The sequence below is a fragment of the Penicillium waksmanii genome (genome assembly GCF_028829765.1).
Source record: "Penicillium waksmanii strain IBT 27052 chromosome Unknown utg000008l:1.0-5622682.0:1.0-5626561.0, whole genome shotgun sequence".
NCBI classification, from domain to species: Eukaryota; Fungi; Ascomycota; class Eurotiomycetes; order Eurotiales; family Aspergillaceae; genus Penicillium; species Penicillium waksmanii.
The window spans coordinates 4,179,240-4,200,861 of NW_026643254.1; the positions used below are offsets into that span (position 1 = coordinate 4,179,240).

General features: G+C 47.5%; 14 protein-coding genes across 14 annotated transcripts; 7 read left to right on the top strand and 7 right to left on the bottom strand.

Annotated features, from left to right (window-relative positions):
* Nucleotides 1-46: 46 nt before the first annotated feature.
* On the top strand, nucleotides 47-957 carry N7481_009915 (40S ribosomal protein eS10; the record flags this gene model as incomplete). Its single annotated transcript, XM_057269134.1, has 5 exons — nucleotides 47-49; nucleotides 218-252; nucleotides 307-356; nucleotides 475-608; nucleotides 670-957. 5 exons carry the CDS (start codon nucleotides 47-49, stop codon nucleotides 955-957), a joined length of 510 nt encoding a protein of 169 aa, XP_057119811.1.
* Nucleotides 958-1,356: 399 nt separating this feature from the next.
* On the bottom strand, nucleotides 1,357-2,963 carry N7481_009916 (M20 family metallo-hydrolase; the record flags this gene model as incomplete). Its single annotated transcript, XM_057269135.1, has 3 exons — nucleotides 1,357-2,296; nucleotides 2,351-2,665; nucleotides 2,725-2,963. 3 exons carry the CDS (start codon nucleotides 2,961-2,963, stop codon nucleotides 1,357-1,359), a joined length of 1,494 nt encoding a protein of 497 aa, XP_057119812.1.
* A 335-nt stretch (nucleotides 2,964-3,298) lies between these two features.
* On the bottom strand, nucleotides 3,299-3,971 carry N7481_009917 (uncharacterized protein; the record flags this gene model as incomplete). The annotated part of the gene is made up of 3 exons (XM_057269136.1): nucleotides 3,299-3,459; nucleotides 3,526-3,630; nucleotides 3,695-3,971. 3 exons carry the CDS (start codon nucleotides 3,969-3,971, stop codon nucleotides 3,299-3,301), a joined length of 543 nt encoding a protein of 180 aa, XP_057119813.1.
* Nucleotides 3,972-4,309: 338 nt separating this feature from the next.
* On the bottom strand, nucleotides 4,310-5,250 carry N7481_009918 (glutathione S-transferase; the record flags this gene model as incomplete). The annotated part of the gene is made up of 4 exons (XM_057269137.1): nucleotides 4,310-4,534; nucleotides 4,592-5,005; nucleotides 5,074-5,150; nucleotides 5,196-5,250. The coding sequence occupies 4 exons, from the start codon at nucleotides 5,248-5,250 to the stop codon at nucleotides 4,310-4,312; spliced, it is 771 nt and encodes a 256-aa protein (XP_057119814.1).
* Nucleotides 5,251-5,793: 543 nt separating this feature from the next.
* N7481_009919 (sulfotransferase family protein) lies at nucleotides 5,794-6,573 on the top strand (the record flags this gene model as incomplete). Its single annotated transcript, XM_057269138.1, has 1 exon — nucleotides 5,794-6,573. One exon carries the CDS (start codon nucleotides 5,794-5,796, stop codon nucleotides 6,571-6,573), a length of 780 nt encoding a protein of 259 aa, XP_057119815.1.
* Nucleotides 6,574-6,743: 170 nt separating this feature from the next.
* Nucleotides 6,744-8,984, bottom strand: N7481_009920 (uncharacterized protein; the record flags this gene model as incomplete). The annotated part of the gene is made up of 6 exons (XM_057269139.1): nucleotides 6,744-7,606; nucleotides 7,667-7,809; nucleotides 7,864-8,181; nucleotides 8,235-8,521; nucleotides 8,584-8,663; nucleotides 8,753-8,984. 6 exons carry the CDS (start codon nucleotides 8,982-8,984, stop codon nucleotides 6,744-6,746), a joined length of 1,923 nt encoding a protein of 640 aa, XP_057119816.1.
* A 478-nt stretch (nucleotides 8,985-9,462) lies between these two features.
* Nucleotides 9,463-10,487, top strand: N7481_009921 (fumarylacetoacetate hydrolase family protein; the record flags this gene model as incomplete). The annotated part of the gene is made up of 4 exons (XM_057269140.1): nucleotides 9,463-9,657; nucleotides 9,702-9,776; nucleotides 9,824-10,118; nucleotides 10,183-10,487. The coding sequence occupies 4 exons, from the start codon at nucleotides 9,463-9,465 to the stop codon at nucleotides 10,485-10,487; spliced, it is 870 nt and encodes a 289-aa protein (XP_057119817.1).
* Nucleotides 10,488-10,948: 461 nt separating this feature from the next.
* N7481_009922 (trihydroxytoluene oxygenase) lies at nucleotides 10,949-12,161 on the bottom strand (the record flags this gene model as incomplete). Its single annotated transcript, XM_057269141.1, has 4 exons — nucleotides 10,949-11,428; nucleotides 11,496-11,700; nucleotides 11,778-11,925; nucleotides 11,978-12,161. 4 exons carry the CDS (start codon nucleotides 12,159-12,161, stop codon nucleotides 10,949-10,951), a joined length of 1,017 nt encoding a protein of 338 aa, XP_057119818.1.
* A 1,142-nt stretch (nucleotides 12,162-13,303) lies between these two features.
* On the top strand, nucleotides 13,304-14,014 carry N7481_009923 (uncharacterized protein; the record flags this gene model as incomplete). The annotated part of the gene is made up of 1 exon (XM_057269142.1): nucleotides 13,304-14,014. The coding sequence occupies one exon, from the start codon at nucleotides 13,304-13,306 to the stop codon at nucleotides 14,012-14,014; it is 711 nt and encodes a 236-aa protein (XP_057119819.1).
* A 33-nt stretch (nucleotides 14,015-14,047) lies between these two features.
* N7481_009924 (uncharacterized protein) lies at nucleotides 14,048-14,965 on the top strand (the record flags this gene model as incomplete). Its single annotated transcript, XM_057269143.1, has 1 exon — nucleotides 14,048-14,965. One exon carries the CDS (start codon nucleotides 14,048-14,050, stop codon nucleotides 14,963-14,965), a length of 918 nt encoding a protein of 305 aa, XP_057119820.1.
* Nucleotides 14,966-15,535: 570 nt separating this feature from the next.
* Nucleotides 15,536-16,162, top strand: N7481_009925 (FAD-dependent oxidoreductase; the record flags this gene model as incomplete). Its single annotated transcript, XM_057269144.1, has 1 exon — nucleotides 15,536-16,162. One exon carries the CDS (start codon nucleotides 15,536-15,538, stop codon nucleotides 16,160-16,162), a length of 627 nt encoding a protein of 208 aa, XP_057119821.1.
* Nucleotides 16,163-17,047: 885 nt separating this feature from the next.
* On the bottom strand, nucleotides 17,048-17,623 carry N7481_009926 (uncharacterized protein; the record flags this gene model as incomplete). The annotated part of the gene is made up of 1 exon (XM_057269145.1): nucleotides 17,048-17,623. One exon carries the CDS (start codon nucleotides 17,621-17,623, stop codon nucleotides 17,048-17,050), a length of 576 nt encoding a protein of 191 aa, XP_057119822.1.
* Nucleotides 17,624-18,536: 913 nt separating this feature from the next.
* N7481_009927 (class I SAM-dependent methyltransferase) lies at nucleotides 18,537-19,424 on the bottom strand (the record flags this gene model as incomplete). Its single annotated transcript, XM_057269146.1, has 3 exons — nucleotides 18,537-19,076; nucleotides 19,156-19,327; nucleotides 19,387-19,424. 3 exons carry the CDS (start codon nucleotides 19,422-19,424, stop codon nucleotides 18,537-18,539), a joined length of 750 nt encoding a protein of 249 aa, XP_057119823.1.
* Nucleotides 19,425-20,177: 753 nt separating this feature from the next.
* On the top strand, nucleotides 20,178-21,485 carry N7481_009928 (proteasome regulatory particle lid subunit RPN9; the record flags this gene model as incomplete). The annotated part of the gene is made up of 3 exons (XM_057269147.1): nucleotides 20,178-20,442; nucleotides 20,533-20,768; nucleotides 20,844-21,485. The coding sequence occupies 3 exons, from the start codon at nucleotides 20,178-20,180 to the stop codon at nucleotides 21,483-21,485; spliced, it is 1,143 nt and encodes a 380-aa protein (XP_057119824.1).
* Nucleotides 21,486-21,622: the final 137 nt, after the last annotated feature.

Genomic DNA, 21,622 nt, shown 5'->3' on the forward strand with positions numbered 1-21,622 from the left:
CGTCCAGGCAGAGTCATGTGACATGATTGATCAGTCAGCAACAAATATGGTCATGTGACCTCCCAAGGTTACCCAGGCTTTGCTGAGGTAACGTGACTTATTAGAGCCCCAACCCTAAAGAGGGTGCCCGGAGAGGAATATCATATTCGCACCACTTCACGCGGCTCCACTCGTCCTGATTCTTTAAATCACCCATTAATTTTCTGGATTGTCAAAGCGATTCCCCGAATTGCACCAGGAACTCGCGACAATGTAAGATTTACTGTTTTCTCTCGCTTCCATGCTATTTTACTGACAATGCGGCAGGCTTATCCCCAAGGACGACCGCAAGAAGATCCACGAGTACCTCTTCCGCGGTATGTAATCACGAACCCTCGCCGACGCTACGATCTCCCTCGCTTCGACACGCCGCAATCGCGCTGATACAAACCGAGATGGATATGAATATGAACAATTGACTGACTGTATTTGCAGAGGGTGTGCTCGTGGCCAAGAAGGACTTCAACCTTCCCAAGCACGGTGACATTGATACCAAGAACCTCTTCGTCATCAAGGCTTGCCAGTCTCTGACCTCCCGCGGTTTCCTCAAGACCCAGTTCTCGTGGCAGGTGAGTCTTTGGATCCATTCTCCAAGTGGTAATTGTTTGTCCAGGTTACTAATGAAACTAGTACTACTACTACACCCTCACCCCCGAGGGTCTTGACTACCTCCGCGAGTGGCTCCACCTCCCCGCTGAGGTTGTTCCCGCCACCCACATCAAGCAGCAGCGCTCCCACGCTCCTCCCCGCGGCATGATGGGCGGTGAGGACCGTGAGCAGCGTCGTCCCCGTGCTCCCCGTGAGGGTGGCTACCGCCGCCGCGAGGAGGGCGGCAAGGAGGGCGGTGCCCCCGGCGAGTTCGCCCCCTCTTTCCGTGGTGGCTTCGGCCGTGGCCGCGGTGGTGCCGCTCCCCAGTAAGGGTTGAGGCCTTGGCCATCCTGTCATCCACTGCTCGGTCATCCTGGGGAATGATGTTGTCAGAGGGCTTGGTCCGGAATAGGGTCCCAGAAATGGTGGCCTCGAAACAGGCTGGTTCTCAACACATTACGAAACGGCCCCTCGTTTCTGATACTTGCGGGTACGGGAAAAAATCAAAAAAGTTGAAACGATGTCACTGGCTTTAATGATGTAGCTAGTTTTAACGGCAAATTCATGATCAGTGCACCAATTGTTCACCATTGTAGTTCGATATTCTAGATTCTAGAGATTTCACTGGTGATGCTCAGCTCTTGATGTGACCTGATCGGATTTCTATCAATATTTGATTTGATGTAAATTTCGGGCCTGGTTTAACATATGTACTAATCCTCATCAGCCCTATGCGAACCTCATCCGATCGTACCGCACAACGGCTTGCAATATGACGGATGCTCCGGTCGCGCAGTCGTCTGCTGAGCAAAACTCCTCAGGATGATGACTGAGTCCATCTTTACAGGGCACAAATATCATACTCGTGGGAACACGCTTCGAGGTGAAGACACTGTCATGGCCGGCACCACTCATGATGGGCCGAACCAGTGACTTGGGATCTGCAACTGACGCATCTGCTACAACAGCGTGAGCGGATTGCTGTACGCATTCAATGCAGGCGTCGTGGAATTTCACAACAGGAGAATCAAAGTCAAGCGTCCACTCGACCCGACAGGGCTTGCCGATCCCAGCGCCCTCTGCAGCGGCGATTTCATTAAAATCACGACGAAGTTCTTTCTCAACCTCAGCGACAAGTTCCGTCTCTGGTCCACGGATATCCAGGCTGAAGCTGACCTCTCCTGGAACAGTGTTGACACTGCCCGGCTTCGCTTCGATAATTCCAACACTAGCAAGGCATCCTCGTCCTGCAGCGACTTCTCTTGCTCGAACCATCATACGCGCAAATGCGTATAGAGCATCGGCACGGTGTTCGAAAGCGGTTGTGCCTGTGTGTGTATCTCGCCCGATGACATTCAATCGGAACCAACGATAGGCCTGCACTGCTGTGACAACCCCGACCTGTTGGCCCGCAGAAACGAGATGGGGACCTTGCTCGATATGAAGCTCAAAGTGTGCTGCCATCGGAGTGGACTTGTATGAGCAAGGCACGCTGCCTAGGTAGCCGATCTTCTGCAATGCTGACTTCATCGTCTCCGGGGCCGAGGCCGCAGTAGGCAGTGATGCTACTGTTGGCACTTCTTTGAGATCATGTGCCTTGGATAGAGGAATGCACTCTGCCCATACGCCAGACGATATCATGCTCACCGGGAATCTAGCCCCTTCCTCACTGTAAAATCATAGTCAGCAAGGTTTGGAGAGAGGCGGCAGCCATGCCACTTACTTCGTCCAATTTACCACACCCACACCCCCCTCTGTCTCGAGCCCCATCTCATCCATCCGCTTCAGGGCTTCAACTCCAGAAAGAACACCCAGGATGCCGTCATATCTTCCTCCAGTCGGCTGTGTATCAAGATGGCTGCCGATGAATGTAGCGGGTACATCCTTTCTTCTACCTGCGCGAACGGCGAAGATATTACCCATTTCATCGACTGTAATGTCGCACTTGAGATCCTTCATGGTTTGAATAAACCAATTTCGAACATTCTTATCCTCCTCTGATAATGCAAGACGCTGCATTCCAGTATCTGTTGACTCACTACGTACACCATAATTAGCCTCTCCCGCATGTAAATGTCCCTTCAGAGTGATACTTACTCGCCCCATCGAATACCAAACCCCCACTGACATGAGTGGTGAAGATCTCTTGCCAGTCTCTCTTTATTCACTCGCAGAGCCGAGACATCAGCTTCAGATAATTCACTACTCAGCATGTTGCGATAGAATGTAGTTGAGAATGATTTTCGAAGGCGTTGATAAGAGGTTGGTTTCCGGCAAGGAAGCAATTTCAAGGATGGCCTAGCCCAGGTCGCGTGAAGTAAAGATGCGTTAGCCATGGTGAAATCAAACTACTCTTTATACGATGGAGTTCTCGGTGTTCCACTGGCATTCATGAAAGATAATGGGCCAATTGATAAGAGCGGGGAACGGTGAGCGGCACAAAGTCCGCAATGTGCGACTGCCGATATACTGCGGCCCCCGCATCAGTTCCAATAGATAAGTTGGGGTAAATAGAATAATACTCTCCATATCTGGGCGCTTAGACCCTCTGCTGCTCTCGTTGGACTAGGTGCACATGAAAGTTACAAGGTCGAAAACAATCTCTCGCCATTGGATTCTTCGAGGCCTTAGTAGTTAAGAACGATATATGATATCCGGTAAGACTCTTATTTTACAACATCAGATCAGAAACATTTGCCCCCTTGTCCAATTCATCGGCCTCTCGTCGGAGCACATCGGCTCGGAATCTCCGAAATGCGGTTTCGATTCTCTTTCGTCTTTCGGGGTCAGTAGAGATGCTGCTGCTTGCACTGGCCGCTCCAGCAGCAAAGCCTGATTCATTGATGTTAGAACCTATAGATCATCGTTTTGTTTAATTCATTAATAGAAAGTTCTTACCAAGCTCTCCGCCTAGAAATAGCCCGCCGGCAGAGGCAAAGAAGTATGTCGCAAAATCACCGAGGGTAGTCGGTTTAAGCAACGGTGTAAGGTCGGGAATTGGCTCTATAATTCAAAAATTAATAAATATAGGTTTCAATCATAGTCGAATTGTCCGCCAGTTACATACCAGTCCGCCCATCCGCGAAGACGACCTTGGTCGGTCTCTCTTGCGCCCGAACAGCAGCAAAAAACGCCTTGCGGGTGCTTCTCAAGCGAACAGCCGCATAGAGCCCAAGTCCGATACCTACAGCTGATCCAACTGTTGTCCACAGAGAAACAGTAGAGGCTGCAGATTTGAGTGCGTCGCGATCCTCGAATTGCAAATCATGCTGCATGTGCTGATCAGCGAGCTTGGAGAGATCATCCGTGCGCTGACGGCGGAGGAGCGCAAACGATTGAGACATATTGTGATATAGTATCAACTTGAAGGTGAGGTTCAATGGGCAAGAAGAAAGATAGAGTGGTACAGAAATTTGAAGATTGTCAAACTTGGCTTCCGTGACCAAGGACAGGGGGCTGAGTATTGACGTCATATGGAATGAGCTACTAGTATAGTATAATAGGATCCACATTGCGATACCTAGTTCGCTTTGTTATATAGGTATACGCATTGGAGTGTAGACTGGGAATTCGCAATCTTAATCAAGCTATTCAATTGTATACATACCATTTAGTCCCATGTTAAGTCTCAACTCTGACGCTGAGTGTGAGTGGCCTATAGAAAAGAGGCGCCAGTCCAGTACTAACTCGCTGAGAAGGTCCAATCTCTGGGAAACTGGCTATACTGGATGTCTTGCTGGCCCCGGTATATATCATCATAATGTGCAAGCACTGTCTCCGGGTCTTCCGATTGCTCGTAATACTTATCCGCCAGTCCTCGAAAGACTGGATCGTTCCACATTTGGGCCATCCAGATAAGAGCATCTTCGCTCGCGGTGTCCAAGGGAAGACCATACGTTCGAAATCGCTACCAGCCATCAGTATCTCAATTTATGCAATGTCGCATTCTTTTTAAGGTGCTTACCCAAAGTACTGGCCAGAAGAATGCGTCGGCAATACTGAACCCTCCAAACAAAAACCCTTCATCGACCTGACCCAGCGCTAGGAGGCGCTCTTTAGTCGTTTTACGAGCCTCGCCCCAGATAGATAGAATGCGCTGTACATCCTTTCGCGCCTCCGCTGAGACTGGGACGTTTCCGGTATACCTAGCGATGAAGTTGGTACCGAACGCGCCCCGGAGAGCAGAGAATCCAGAGTGCATCTGCGACGCAACACTTCTAGCAAGAGCTCTAAGCTGACGATCTCGAGGCCATAGTGGGATTTCAGGGTGAGATTCCGCGAGGAATTCGCAGATTGCAAGTGAATCGCCGATGGGGGTGGAGCCTAGTGAACGACATTCGAGGACGGGGACTAATCCCGTTGGAGACACAGCTTTGACCTAGTACCCCGTCAGTACATGTTATTAAAATATCACGGCGGATTATTATAGCTCGCAGTGTACTGTACATCAGATAACTTCACAAACACGGGGTTGTAAGGAATTTGAAAGTACTCCAAAACAGCTTCGACCCGTGACGTCCAACCTAGACGAATTAGTAGTGTTATGCCATTGTAAATGGATCACTGACTGGAGTATCGGGTATAAAGTCCAATGAGCTGGTATTCAGGTTCTTCTGTAGCCATTGTGATGATTTTCAGGGATTGAGTTGATGTGGGGAAATTTGCTGGGGTTCTTGCGGGAGTTAAACGAGGAGATTAAACGAGGTCATGACTCACCCGTACTACCGTCCGCAACTTCATGAGTCGGACCTTGATACATTTCTTTCTCGAATGGTTGGTCTCGAAGATCAGTTGACCATCTTATACTATATCTACTTTAGGTGGAATAGAATTCGTGATATTCTTTCAAAATAAATTTCCACCAATTTTCAGGGATGCTCCTACTAGTATTATTCATGCATTGCTAAGCTCCAACCTAAATTCATTACGCTGCTTGGGATATCTTCTTATGAACTTTCACAAAGATTCTTGATCTTGTATCCCGGGCGTCTGCATGTAAACCAGACAAGAACTGGGCTGAAATACGGAGTAGATAACCTTGGAACTCTTTGTTTTGCTGACATCAGATTGGACGCCTTAATTTCACTTGCCACATTCTTAAGAACACAGTATTTTCAAATATCTCCTCAATCCCAATAGCACCTGGAAATTCCTATCATATTCACCATGGTCCGTTTCGTCACTGACTCGCGTGCGCGGCCGACAAAAAAGTCACCTTTGCTTGTTATCGGGGCTGGTCTGCCCCGAACGGCAACTTCATCATTGCAAGCAGCTCTCGAGGAACTTGGATTTGACCCATGTCTCCATATGGCACAGATCATTCCACACCCAGACAGAATGAAAACCCTTATTGAGGCCGCCAAAGAAAGAGACAATCAGCGACGCCAAAAGCTCATTCGCCAACTCGTGGACGGCTACGAAACTGTTTGTGATATGCCTGCTGTATTCTTTCTCCCCGAACTTTTGGAGATGTATCCGGAGGCGAAGATAGTTCTCAGCACCCGCCCAGATGCTGCGGCATGGGCGGAAAGCTGCTATTCTAGCTTGGGCTTTTTCTTCACTCGGCCATTCTATTTGATTGGCTTTTTGTGGAAGTCGGATAGGTTGTGGTACCGCATGAATATGCATATTCTCGATTGGTGCAAGGAGCAATATGGGTCAAACGACCCATTTAATAAAATCATGTACGAAAGGCATAATGATATGGTGAGGACGATTGCCAAGGAGCGAAGCCGTGAGGTTTTAGAATTTAAGGCAGAGGATGGATGGAAGCCTCTTTGCGCGTTCTTGAACAAAGCTGTTCCTGATTCAGAATTCCCTAAGGTGAACGAAAAAAAGACATTCAGGGTTATTAAAGTGATTTTAATTGCGAAGGGGCTTCTTGGGTGGTCTGCAGTTGGAGGTGTTGCCTGGTTGGGGTGGAAGTTTATTCCTAGTTTCTTCTAGCAAGAAAGTTCATCCTGATTTCTTCATTGAGGCAGATGTAAAAATAATAATTCCCTGATGCGCCTATATTCCCACAACATCTTACAGAATGCTTTGAAACCTACAGCTCGAGCTATTTCATTCTCTAACTTTGAGATCCCTGCAAATGGAATATTAATTCCGCATACATTTCAATGAGACTGCTGCAGACCCTGTTTGTCCTTGCATTGCCCTTTCATATACGATACAGTACTTTGTACAGCACTTTTCAAATCATCCTTGGTGTCACAAGCCGCAAAAACGAATCTGTCCGGGCGTAATAGAACAAACTTCATACCTTCCAAGTGTTTTCCAATAATGAATGGGTCGTAGAACTCGGGACTTGGTCGTTTCTCGCATAGAGGAGAATTTGCGAACTCCTCTCCAGTTGCTACTCGGAAAATATGTGGTGCATTTTCGCGAGTACCGCATGCTGCATCCTCAACTAGTAGTGTTGTCTCATGGAGATCCATCTCTCCGTTCGATATTTCTCCAATATTGGACACAGTGTCCAGAGCCGAGAATGCCTCCCTGACACTTTTGACAACAATCAAAAGCTGAAATAGGCCCTTTTTCTCTTGTGAGAATATCACATCATCTGTGAAGGAAATTTCATTTCCGTCACTTCCAATTGACTTGCAGTAGACTTGCGGAAGACACAGGCCGCCTTTGAATTCTGGAAGGAATGGCATCCCTTCAGAATAATTATATCGCACCATTCCTTCTTTGCGGCGTCCAAGTCGAAGCTCGTGGCGCCAGGATGGTATCAATTGAATCAGCCACAGGTAGACCCCTCGCAGTGTAATCTTGAGAGGATTGCTTTCAGTGACAAACTTCCCATTTTCGATGGTTGATGCCAAAGATTTCTCTAGTTGCTGTTTGCGTTCTTCGTACCATGCTTTGAGAACCTTTCCGTCAGAATTTGGGCGATTTGGCTTCTTGCGACAGAGAATGGCGAGGCGCCATGCTAAAGAAACAGCGTCCCGAAACCCAGACGCAATACCTTGACCACCAACTATTACCAAGCGAGTTAGCACGTATTGAGCTTTTGAGGCCCTGGTAACTTCACACATACATGGCGGAAATACATGAGCAGCATCACCGCATAGGACGACACGGCCATCAGACCACCTGTTGCAGCTGCGAGCCGAAAACCGGAAAGGCCGAGAGCGAAGAACTTTAATGCAATCTTCAGGGAACGTAACATCTTGAGGTAGACTGTCTACTATGTTAGTTGAAAATAAAATAAAATACACCGAGAGAGTTACTCACCCGTACCGACTACCTGCGTGAGTGATATAGGGATATACAACCTTTTGGATCATTTCAGGCTTCGACATCTCATTGCCATCTTCGTCTTTCATAACGACAAATTCAAATCTCCATAGTCGGTCCAGAGGTAGGCCAAAACGGCCACAAACAGAGGGTCTATTTGGGTTACAAACAAACCGGAAATTGACAGGAAAGAAAAGATCGTAGACTTGTTCTGGCGTATAACTTAATTTCCACAGTGGAAAATCGGGATGTGTCTTCTCGTTGGGAAGTTCAATCTGCCAGTTCAATGCCACCCAGGTTTCCTCATAAAATGCCCTATCATTGAGTATTCAGCTATTGTTATATGCAGAAAGGTTGTTGCGACATACTGATGAGCCTGCTCCATGACGATTCCTTTGGACTCTAGGTATTGCTTTCGAGTGAATCCAGTCTTCCCATCGGCCCCTACGAAAAAACGCGATTTTATTCTTCGCTCTTTACCTTCTGAATCACGATAGACACACAAGGTTCCATCTTCATCTTCGGATAGGGCCGTGACTTCACAGCCGGAGCGAAGTTCGCATTCTTCTAATGCTGCCATTCTTTCTCGTAGTTTCTTCTCCAGTACTGGTTGTTTGTGACAGATAAATCCGACATGGCCGGTACCACCCTCAGTCTGTAGATGGTGTAAGAAATTCTATATTGTCGCTTGCACAAACGCATGGGTAAATTGCTCACTGTTGCATAATCCATCTCGATAAAAGCGGGTTTGTCCAAAATTGGTGTCGTTCCTCCGATGAATTTGAACATATTCATACCTAAAGTTCTATGAGTTTCCAAATTTGTGTTTCAAGGCGCTTGCTGACAAAATCTATCAATTTGCCTGCACACTCAAATATTGACTTACAGGTTCCGATTTGCGTATATATCGACGCATACAGACCAAGACCTTGTAGGAGCCGAATACCGTCTTCGTCGAGAGCAATTCCACGAGGGTCGGTTGTGATCTCTGTCCCTCGTTCCAATACAATGTTCCGGACATTCATCTGGCCCAGATATGCCGACAACATAGCCCCCGTTGGGCCACAGCCGCAAATCACCACATCGGTTGCTTCACAATCGACTTCAGACATAACCATAAAAGACACAGTTTCGCTTCAGTTCTTCCCCAGGGCAACGTCAAATTGATAACGGGTTTTAAAGTCTTCTCATTTCAAGTCGATCTGATGAGCCTCTCCGCGATTCACTTGGAAGTGGTGAGGTCCCGCATCTCCTGGGTCCCACATTACGATCGGCCGGGGAAGAGACGACCAAGCAGCAAGGCCACAGCTATGTAGAATCCAGAAGTGGGAAGAGGGGGCGGGACGCTTCCAATTTTCTCTCGTTATCCGATTGGACACATCATCACTTCTTCTGGTAACTTATGCGTGTGGTCTATATCCGTTTGGAGTAGGCATCGTATATCCGAGATGGGGCTTTCGGTCCCACCGACCGTACCCCGTAGTTCAAGTGGAGGCTTTTATCACCCCAGTATTTAGTACGTGAGTGTACATCAATTTTGTCACTCTTACGATCTCGATCAATCCGGAGTCAACTCGTTCCAAAAGACTCTGCAAAATGCCTTCCTGGACACATCTCATTCGGTTCATTGCCGTGGAGGACAGTCTGGTCCACCTCGGGCAGTTAGTCGATACTTCTCGCGATATCGGCAAGGACAGTACAAATGGAGTTCAAATTGCAGCATATGTGATTCAGGGAACTATCTATGATGGTCGTGTTACCGGAGAAATCATGCACGTTAAGCAGGCAAGTGTCTTAATTTCTCTACGACCAAGGCCACACTAACATAATCTTAGTTACTTTCGCCGGTTGCTCGGGAAGAATGTAACTATATTCGCTGCCTCGGGCTGAACTATATGGACCATGCGCAGGTTCGCATTCTAGAATGTGTTGGAAAACAATTACTAAAAGCTCCTAGGAAGCCAATATGGCACTCCCTAAAGCACCCATTCTTTTCACCAAACCTCGAAGTGCACTGATTGGACCATACCCCGCGGCAATCAACATTCCCAAGTGTGCGCAAGATGAGACAAGCGACTATGAAGCAGAGTTGTGCCTGGTTATTGGAAAAACAGGCCGCGATATCCCTGAGGAGGACGCGCTTGATTATGTTCTGGGATACACTGCATCCAACGACGTATCTGCTCGTACCATGCAAATGATTACCACTCAGTGGTCCTTTTCCAAGGGACTTGATGGAAGCTGTCCTATTGGTAAGCTGCCGACTTAGCAGAACTTTTTTCGATTTCAATTTACTAATGAATAAATTGTTCAAAGGTCCTGTCCTTGTGGCTCCCTCTGTGATTCAAGATCCCCAGGGCCTGTCTATTAAGGCAATTCATAACGGAAATACTGTTCAGGACGGACATACGAAGGATATGATCTTCTCGATAAAGAAGCAGATCTCTTATCTGTCTCAAGGCACAACCCTGGAGGCAGGCACTATTTTCCTGACCGGCACACCAGCCGGTATTGGCTATTTTTGGGATCCTAGAGTCGTCCTCAGAGATGGCGATGAGATTTCGGTCCAGATAGAGCAGATCGGAACTTTGGTCAATCTAGTGCGCTACGAGAGCCACTGAGCCTGGCTATCTGTTTCAGATGCTTACATTAGCTTTCTAGAATAAATAAAAAAGACTTTCAGTGGTATTACACTTTTCTGTTGAACCCGATCCATTACTTATAGATCCTGTACAAAATGTTGTTGAGAAAGCTTGCATTCACAATCCATGGATTGCCTTTTTATCATGCAGATTGACTCCTTACAAGACTATTTGCACATTCTAAATTTGATGTGATCGGATTTTCTATCTGACCATACATGACTATGTATCATGTATTTGAACCCTTGATTCTAGGTATATGACCTCAAAAGCTCAAATTTCGACTCCCGGAGCCAGCTGAGCATTATTTGTTGGACAACTAATCAATTTAGTAGGGAAACTTTACAAGCCCCAAACTCTGGACTAAGAGTATAAAGTTTGAAAACAAGGAAAACGAAATTCAAGAATTCCAATGTGAGTTACATTCAAAGATGAGAATTCTATTTCAAAAACCAGGCAGGTACCTCAGGGCCCCACACTGCCAGCGACTCGTCTCCTGCGGGACCATAACCAATGGGAGTTTGATTATTCACAAGATCTCCATCTGCGTAGTGTTCAATCATGTTTCCAGTGGTGTCCCACCAGTAATCAAAGATTTGCGATCCAAGAATGTGTCGCCCGACACCCCACACAGATTCATACTTCTTTTCAGCAAGCCACTGATGCCCAAGCTTCTGGGTATCGAAATCATGGACTTCGAATGAGCAGTGATGGACATGAGTTGTGGCATTGGTGCTTATGAAAAAGCTGTGATGGTCCACGTAGTCAGCTCCACGATCGATATGTGCGAATAACGCGACATTGTGCTTCTTTCCCTCCTTTTCGACGTATAGAAAGTCTGTCGGGACGATGTTGAATGTTGTGGTATAGAAATTGACCATCTTCTCAAATTCCTGGGTACATAGACCAAAATGTCCCAGCTAGTTGGGAAAATCAATATTTTAATACTGAGCTAGACAGAGACGTAAGGAAATAAGGGTTACTCACCTTGTGCACGGCTGCTGGGCCTGGTTCGAAACGCTGAAACCTGCGAGTGCGAGGCTTGTCTTGCTCATAATTGATAGTAAGTTTCTCCGGATATTCCCCTTTCTCTGCTGGGGCTTGCCCATACATCAAATTGAGTGGGAATCCCTCGGGGTCAATCAACTTGACGATGAATCCACCGCCGGGAGAGTTGGACAGCTTTTCGATACTACTAGCTGTCGGTAGCTTTGAGGCCCTGAGTCTTGGTCAGATCTAAGTGAAGTAGGAAATTAACAGTAGACCTACTTCTCCAAATCCTCGTAGGACTCAACAGCGAAAGTGCCCCCAAGAAATTTCTTGGGTCCTTTTCGAGCATAATAGACGTATTGATCATCACCATATCCACGATACCAGATTTCCTGGTCTGTCTTCTTGGCCACGGTCATACCAAAGTCTGTACAGTACTTAGCTGATTACATCACAAACAAGAATTTAGTGAGGCGTACCTTGGAGGAAAGTCGTGATTTGATTCAAGTCTGGATGTTGATACCGCATATGGGCCAACTTCACCAGGCGTATCTGTGAACTCTGATCGATATTGCATCTTTTTCTCCATTCCTCTACATTCTCCTGCTCGCTGCCAACAGCGATGAGGTCTGGAACCGATGCTCCATGGTTCGCGATAGCCATTTTGTGTTAGATGCAGAGGGATGCGAAACTGTGGAACACAGGAATGCAGATGGCTTAGAATGATTTCCAGGTATTTGAATAATTCTGCTTAGTTATCAAGTTTGATGAACCTTGGTCTAAGATCGTCCCTGTACCCCACAAATAAACATAGGTCCCACGGGGGGGTCGTCCCGCACGTACGTTACTACTAGTTATCCGACTCGGACACATAAATAGACCTGGGACTCGGAAGTGGGACAGGTGACCATTCCTTTTTTGTAAGCCCCACCAACCTGGGCTGGCAGAAGTGCTCATAACGAAATCTGTTGTCTAGTCCAAGCAACTCGAAGGTGGAAGAGGGACGGGAATCCGTCCCCGCTTGAGAAAATGCCACTTACTACTTTTTCAAGTGCACAAATTAGTAGTTCATGTCCAATCATTTGGATGATCCATTGCTCTCTAGTGGGGCTGTTTCCTGGGCTTGATACGGAAGGCGGATCGCTCTATTCTTTCGTCATTCTATTATCTTCATTTTATATGAACGGTTACCATAGTTTTCAACTAAATCAGCCGGTTCCCTCGAGCCTTAAATATATCCATATCGATTGCGACCGCAAATACTAGTACGAGTAGTTAGTTGGTAGATGCCAATTGGATTTGTTCAAGCCATTTCGGAGTCCAGACCGCCCTGGGTCCTTCCTCTCAGCCCCAAAGACACGACAACATGTTCTCCCTATCCTCAACCAATAAGGACCATTAAAGCAACGTCTTCAAGACTGGCTAACTGCTCATCCATGGTCTAACGCCAAAATTCCCGAGATTTCGCAAAAAGCGTTGCCACGTCATGGCCGATTCTAGTGGAGTGCGGATGCCGAAAGCCTGTAGAGCGTGCGCCAAGGCAAAGGTGCGGTGTGACCGGGAAAGCGATGAGACATGTAAACGGTGAGTTGGGTAAAATGGATAATGCCTGCATGGTTCCGAACTAGGCTAATGATCTTCAGATGCCATCGCCTAGGCAAGGAATGTGGTGGACAAGCCCCTGGGGCACATCGACGCCAAAAGCCAACCAAAAACAGCGTGTGAGTGACACCGCATGTGCCTCAGAAAATCTTGATTAAGAAACAAGTAGTGAAGTCTCTGCCCTCGAGGCAAAGTTAGACCAAATGGTCGCTTTGCTAGCGGCCTCAAATTCATCGGCTACGCAATTATCTGACTCTAATCCATCGGCTACAAAGTCGTCTACCGTATTGCCTGATGAAGACCCAGAGAGCCCAAGCGAGAAAGAAGGCGAACTTCTTTTGGAGCATTTTGCCACGAAAATGGTGCATTTATTCCCATTTGTCGTGATTCCAACCAGTGTCACAGCAGAGCAATTACGCCAAGAAAAACCATTTCTCTTCCTTAATCTCGCAATGGTCGCGTGCCAGAGTGCATCGCGTCAACGAGAGCTCTCCAAGACCGTCAAGGAATATGTAGCCGAGCATATTGTTTTACGGAGTGAGCGGAGTCTCGATCTTTTACAAGGTCTCCTTGTTTTCTTAGCATGGTTCATAGGACATTCGCCTGCTCCTGGACAGACTGGAGAAGTACTACCAGGATTGACCCCACAGCAGGCTACTCAAGGCCCCGCACAACTAGATGCCTTTATGCAATTAGCTCTGGGTCAGCTAGTAAGCTTACATCTAGCTGTGGGGTTAAGCTCCCCGAATAGATTGACCAAGCCAATCGGCTATGTAAGGAAACTGGATGCCTTGGTTGACTCGAAGCCTTTACGCACGCTAGAAGAGCGACGCGCCTATTTAGGATGCTACTATTTGACTGTTATGTACGGGCGCCGATCATACATTCTTCTTGAGAAGCGAGCAAAACGTTGACAAAATTACAGGTTGTCCTCCTGTGTCAGAGACATGGAACCACTTCGGTTCAAGAAATATACAGACGAATGCTGCAAGATAATAGAGGTGGAATTAGAATCTGCCACCGATGTCTTTCTTGTTCATTTGGTTCGTACTATGCATCTTGCCGATAGAATTGTTCACACAATTTGCTTCGATGAGTTCGATTACCCGGGGCTCTCAGGTCCGCTGGGCTTGAGTATACGAGGCTTCGAGCCTGACCTCCGAAAGATGAAAACCTCGTTCTCCTGCGAGTCACCTTATTCAAGTAAGCCTTCTAGTCCATTTTTGACTCGAATACCACCTCATACTATATACAACGCAGATATACTCAATCTCCATTACGATACATTGGAAATACTATTATATCAAGTTGCTCTCAGCGAGGAACTTTCAGATGCTGAGTGTAGTGGCTATACTCTCACACGGTTGGACATTCTCTTCCGCTGCCTTCAAGCGACAAAGTCATTTTTCAATGGTTTCAATTCACTCTCGTCTCATTGTTTTACCTATTTACCTTTCACTATCTGGTGTCAATTTGGCCACGCGGTCGTCGCCCTTTCTCGTTTAAGCCTGTTCCAGAGCGAAATCGGATGGGACCTTGAATATGTGCAGAATACAATTGACTTTAATCAAACGATCGACCGACTAATGCACAAACTCGAAGGTGCTCGACAGCTCATCGAGCGAGAATCTGGCCCACAGCCCACAGCTCAATTACCCGAGGCCTTTGGGAGACTTTCAAATAGGATGCGCCTCATGAAAGAATGCCATCGCCAAAGGAAGGAGGCCTTAGACAAATCCCGGTCCCAAGAAATACCAGACCCGGCTGATTTTGACCTCCTGTTCAACATGTCGTTAGATACATACTTTCCGTTTGACGATTTTCTGGCGCTCGGCGAAGGTGCGGAAATCCCACAGAATTTGTAGAGAAATACTTCATGCATATTGAAAGCAATCATTTTGACTCGTGAAGGACACTGGCTACAATGCATCCATAGGGCTGTCTGATTATTACCCGGCCGAACGGAATCCCGCCTCCGTCTTCGAAGCATCGGGCCAAAAGCCTCGAGCATCTCTATATAAGAAGACAATGAGTCGCCAATCTGCGTAAAATACAATAGCAATTCTTGCAATTAAAGATCAAATCTACGAACTAGTACTAAACGACTTTACTACTTTTCTTCATCATGAATGTACCTTCCGTGCCACAAATGACACAAGATTTTGACCGGTCAACAAGACGACTGCCTGAAAGGTCGCCACCCACAGGAATTTCTGTTCTTATTGTTGGGGCCGGAGTATCCGGGCTTCTGGCAGCCCTGGAATGTTGGCGTAAAGGGCACAATGTTCGAATTATCGAAAAGAGCGCTATGCGCCTTCGATCAGGTAGGAGCCTCTCTCCAGATCTCGGAAATTCTGAGTTAATTAATTCAAATTTCAGGCGACGGAATCAGTATTGGGCCTGCTGCGATTCGTGCTTTGCAAAAGTGGCCAGAAATGGCGGAGGAAAATGGACGCATTTCATATACGATTTGGACTTCATGGCATAAGATCAATGGAGAGAAGGTCGGCGGTCCTTCCCCGGTTGAGTTAAATGCCAGTGATGATGGCGAAACCACGTTCAATGGTATTGAGCGTCCAAACAGGGTCTATCGACATAATCGACTTAGATTTCATAAGATGATGTCCGATCAAGCGGAGAGAATTGGTATCTTTGTCGAGTACGGAAAACGCGCAGTTGAATATCATGAAGATGCTGCAAGTCAAAAGGCCGGTGTGGTCCTCGAAAATGAGGAAATAATTGAAGCCGATTTAATCATCGCTGCCGATGGAATTGGAAGTAAGTCTTCAATCATTACAATGGGCAAAGAGGTTCGAGCCAGGTCATCCGGGACCTCGATTTATCGAGGAACTATCCCTATCGAGGTAGTTCAGGCCGACTCTCTCATGTCTGAGAGATTTTCTGGTGTGGAAAATGGGATAGCTCTTGTGGAGCTTTGGCAGGGGTATGTGATTCTTTTCTCGGGGGAGAATTCATCTAATTACTATATAGACATCCGGAATATCACTGCCTGTGGGAAAGAACATCCGATCATCTGTCTTGGGCTTTTGTTCATCCAGTAAGAATATATTCCTATGTGGATTTTCCAGTTCTAACAAAATTATTAGGACCAGAGTGAGGGGATAGAGTCCTGGACTAACATGGCAGACCCCCGGGACGTACTTCACAAAACCTCACAGATCGAAGGATGGCCTGAAATTGGGGATCGGGCAATCCGGGCGACCCCTAGGGACCATATTCACAATTTTGAATTGGTGTTACGAGAGTCTCAACCTTGCTGGGTATCGCCAGCTGGGCGGGTTGTTCAGGTTGGCGATGCAGCACACACTTTTCTTCCATCATCTGGAAATGGGGCAACTCAGGGATTGGAAGACGCCGTTTCTTTGGCAACTTGTCTTCAGGTCTCAATGAAGGACAATATACCTTGGGCTGCCCGGGTTCATAACACGCTACGGTTGGTTTGTCAATATGAATCATTGCGGCAAAATGCTAACTATGCATGAAAATCAGATTTGACCGTGTCTCTTGTCTCCAGAAAATAGGGATTATCAACGGAGTAGCTCGAAGCCGCCCGGTTGATGAAGACAACCCTCAGGGAACTCTTGTCGCATTATTGGGTGCCTGGTTATGGAAACATGATCCAGAACAGTACGCTATCGACAATTATGACGAGGCGTTGGCTCATTTGCGAGATGGCACTACATTCCAGAATACCAATGTTCCACGAGGCTATGTGCACACCCCGTGGACTATTGATGAGCTTCTGGATCCAAAAAAGGCAGAAGAGATTTGGTTGGCCGGGAACTGGAACTAGCTTTTGATTTTTTCTGAATGTTCGTAGCGTTGATTAGAATTAGTTATAGACTGAGTTTGTCTCAACTCTATGGAAAATACTCTATGCATTGAAACAGTCTGGATATTGAACATCACTAAAAGCGTGCTGTAGATTACAGCGCCATTCCACCCATGACAGCAGCAGCAATGACCATAATACCTCCCATATTCGCGGACAATGCACCGGCAGCATTTCCTGTCTTGGTTGAGGTTGCCGCGGAAGAAGTGGCGTTTCCAGACTTCGAGATTGGCGAGGTCGCAGTAGTCATAGAAACAGCAGGGGAAGAAGTAGGCGCAGGGGTGACCATAGAGTCTGTTGTAGTGGTCGCAGACTCAGTTGAATCGCTGGTTGTCTTTGCCTTGGAAGAAGAAGAAGAAGAAGTGGTTTCGGCGACTGTGGTAGTCGACGCGGCAATCTTGCCGTTGGGGCCCCATCCAGGCATATAGTTGGGTGTGAGTGTGGCCGTGCCAGAGTAAAGCGGGCAGCCAGGTTGAGTAGTCTTGGGAGGAGCGCGACCACCACCACAGTCAACGAAATCGCAAATTTCGCCGCTCTCGGGCACCCACCAAATCATACTGGCTTCATGCCACTGGTTGGTGGTTTGCGACGAGGTGCAACCAGCGAGATCGGTGCGGGCGAATGCGATGCTTGCAAGGCCAAAAAGGAGGGTTGTGGTGAATGTCTTCATGTTGTGAGATATTAAGTCGAGACCGTTCGAGTGGTTTAAAAAGAGTGTCTTGCCAGGGATTAACGAGAGACGGTTGGCAGTAAGATCGAAGGTGCGGAACCCCAAGCCAAGTTCCCAGGCGTTGCTTATATGCCAAAGCATTGAAAGCAATCCTCCGGGCCTGTACTCCCCATTGGCGCTAGCATCAAACTTTCCTTCGGAGGAACTGATGCATCTAGTCCCTTAAAAACGAGCAAAGGGCAACCTGGACCCTGCCAAGAGCCGAGTGGCGCTGGGCTCTGAGATGCGATTGGATCGCTAACTGGCAAGCAAGCCTTCGAAGTGAACTATTCGCAGGCCGGTCCCCTAGTGATTCGATTCGTGGCCCATAATCTCAAAGGAAATTTGAGATGGCGTTGGGAAATGGGAAGTTTTGGGGCCGCTTGCCCCTTGATGGTTAATGCCGACCTCCGACCCCGAGCTATTTTAGGACTCTTCCAAGGTTCAAGTTCAAGTTGTCCATCTAAGACAATGTACAATGTGTGGCCGTAGAACTACTGCAGAATAATAAAAGGATAAATGTAAAATATACTGGTAGGCCCAAGTTTCATCCATCGCACAATTCAAGCCCCAGGGAAATATTTCCTAACCAACATGCCCAGGTGAACTACGGAGTAAACCATCGAGTTTCTGCGGTCTCCGAGTCTAAGGCTATATTTCAAGATGCCGGGCTTTTATTTTCATTCAAAAAGGGTCCTCCGGTCAGTGGGTCGTCGAGAGACCCACTCCGAAGACGCTGGAATGACATGGATCATCCCGGTCTACAACCTACCCCATAGTTGTATGGAAGCACTCGCATTTATTCTTTAAATGACATATATTCAAAATCTCAGAGATGGTGGTGCCACGGTTACTAGCAATTCGATCTTGTGTTTCAAGAGCGCTGAGCACGAGCAATGAACACGGTTACGTTGTGCGTCTTCTCGCCCTTATTGAAAACCAACTCCTCAGGAATCACCTCATACTTGAATCCACGACCTAGCCCAGCTCCTTCAAACAGTTTCTGCATATCGTCTCGGGAGAATCCGTGAGTCTTGACCGTGTGGGCGGCATCGCCGAAGTTATGACCATGCTTTCCCTCGCCGTGGCCATCGCCGTGGCCATGATCCTGTCCGGAGCGAGACAATATATCAATGATCATACACACACCATCCTTCTTCAGTCGGCTTCCGAGTCGCTGAAGGGCCATCTGCGGGTATTCAAAATGGTGCAAGGCCATGCTGACTGCCACCATGTCGAACTCTTTAAAGTCAGGACCCGAAAACTCGGCAGGAACGGAATCGTTTAGTAGATCCGCTTTATATCCAACCATCTTATCGGCTATATCAATCAATTTGGCATTGCGATTGAATTCGTCAATCATGTTATCGGAGACGTCGATGCCAACGACCTTTGACAGGTATGGAGCAAGCGTCTGCAATAAAGTGAAGAAGTATTAGTCTAATGGTCTCTTTGGTGAAAAAGAAGAAGAAGAAAAACAGAATTCAACTCACCATTGAGATCACACCTGGTCCACAGGCGTATTCAAGCATTTTAACTCCGTTGTCTTGGCCAGCCTCAGTATCTGTCCATCGATCACTCAGCCAGAGCCGGTGCTTCAATGTCTGATCGGACAGCGTCTTCATCGCATTGGCAAACCGATCTTTGTAGTCGGTCGCCATTTGGCTATAGAAAGGCCAGTCAGCTGTCTACCAAATAGATGTGGTTTAGGTAGCATATCTTACTCGAAGTATTTGCGATTTGCCTCGGTGAAGTCAGTCATGGTGAAGGTGATTTCAATGAGCTTCTTGTCTTGAGAAAGTATCAGGATGAGAAGATAGAAGATTTCTCTAAGGAAAGACTAAAGACTCATAAAAAAAAATGGAGAGAATGTTGTAAAGAGGGGAACCTTCCGTAGCGGGCAGGTCTACCCAAAAGTATTTAAGGACCCTTCGGAGACATTCAGACTTTCTCGGAAACTTCCCCCTTCACCACCCCACGTCAATCCACCACGATGAAGGGGGAACACCGGAGAGATACTGGGATGAGTGGGAAGACTAAATATGTCCGAGGTTCGAATTTAGAATATCACTAATGTAGTAGTAGTAGTAGTAGTAGTAGTAGCTAGGGTGGATTTATGATCTGCACGGTCTGGACTCAGGTACTACTACGTATTTCAGAAAGCTATTTCACTTCATATAGATGACAAACATAATGGAATCAAGCCTAACTCCTTCAAGCTCATTGATATGATAGTATACAACTATGAATGACCCAGATATACTCATTTGACCATTTCTGCAGGGTTGTTGTTATCTCGAAAACTGAATGTATACCACCACCAATAGTAGCTGCTCACCGCCCGGGAGCTCCAAAATGGAAAGACATCATCAGCTCCGGCCGGTGTCTCCCTCCAATCCCCACATCTCTTGACGACTCTCCTCCTTCATACCCTCTTCATTGTCCATCATCGCCATTTCTTCCTACGAGTGATCTCATCTACGAACCCCCATCACTCACTCTCCCGCTCGCCGCCATGGAGTCCAAGATCCCCGATTTCCTGGCCGAGCAGCAAGCAAATGGCACCCCCGAGACCCAGACCTATCTCCTCACCTTTGAAGACTTCTGGGAGCGCAAGCTATGGCATCAGTTGACAGACGCACTGGTTGAATTCTTCAAACTGCCAGAGAGTGCCCCGCAGCGTTTAGCCTTCTTCAAGAACTTCGTCCTTAGCTTCGCCGACCGGATCAACCAGCTCAAGTTCGTTGCGCTGGGTTTGATGGCCGCGACGGAGTGTGCCGGTAATTTGAACCCCCTCGAGCCTTCTCCTGAATACATGAACACCTTGTACCTGGATACATGAACAATTGCTTACGTACGGGACACAACAGATGATAAAGAACGCCTCGCTTTCCTCACATCCCTCGCCGACAAGGTCGACAAGCCCGAATCACAAGATGCACACGTCTATGCGCTTGCCGATGTTGCCAATGTCAAACTGAAGCTGGAGGATCTGGAGGGGGCACAGAAGGACCTGGCGTCCTGCCAAAAGGCACTCGACTCGTTCGACTCAGTCGAGACCGTGGTGCATGCGTCATTCTACAAAGTGAACGCGGATTACTTCCACGTAGGTTTACCTTGCGACCAAAAACCACGGGGAGGGCAAACAGAGTCGTTGGTATACTAACAAATACAATTCTAGGCTAAGCAAGAATTCGCCTCTTTCTACAAAAATGCCCTTCTGTACCTGGCCTGTATCGATCTCGAAGATCTCCCTGAAACGGAGCGCGTCTCCCGCGCCTATAACCTCAGCGTCGCCGCTCTGGTCTCCGACTCCATCTACAACTTTGGAGAGCTTCTCCTGCACCCGATCCTGGATACTCTGACCCCAACACCGCACAACTGGTTGCGTGAGCTGCTCTTCGCTTTCAACCGCGGCGATCTGGGCGCCTACGACGTGCTCGCCGGAAATATCAGCAAGAACAAGCTACTCGAATCGCACCGCGTCTTCCTGTACCAGAAGATCTCTCTCTCCGCGCTGACGGAGATGGTCTTCCACCGCCCACCCCATGACCGTTCCCTTTCCTTCGATGCTATCGCCTCTGAGACGAAGGTGCAGCCTGATGAGATCGAGCACCTGGTCATGAAGGCTTTATCCCTAGGATTGTTGAAGGGTTCGATTGATCAGGTGGCGCAGGTTGCACAAATCCATTGGGTGCAGCCCAAGGTACTGGATCTCAAGCAGATTGATGGCATGCGGAACCGTTTGAAAGACTGGGATGCCGGTGTTAATCAGCTTGGTCACTGGATCGAGGGCGTTGGCAAGGATGTCTGGGCTGCATAGATGGGTTTACATGTCCCTAGCCACTTTTTATCGATAATGAATAAGATGGTTCTGCTTGTATGAATCGCGGTTTGTTTATTTGTAAGAAATTTAGATTACTGTATAGCCTTGACCATATATGCGACCCAGAGGGTGTT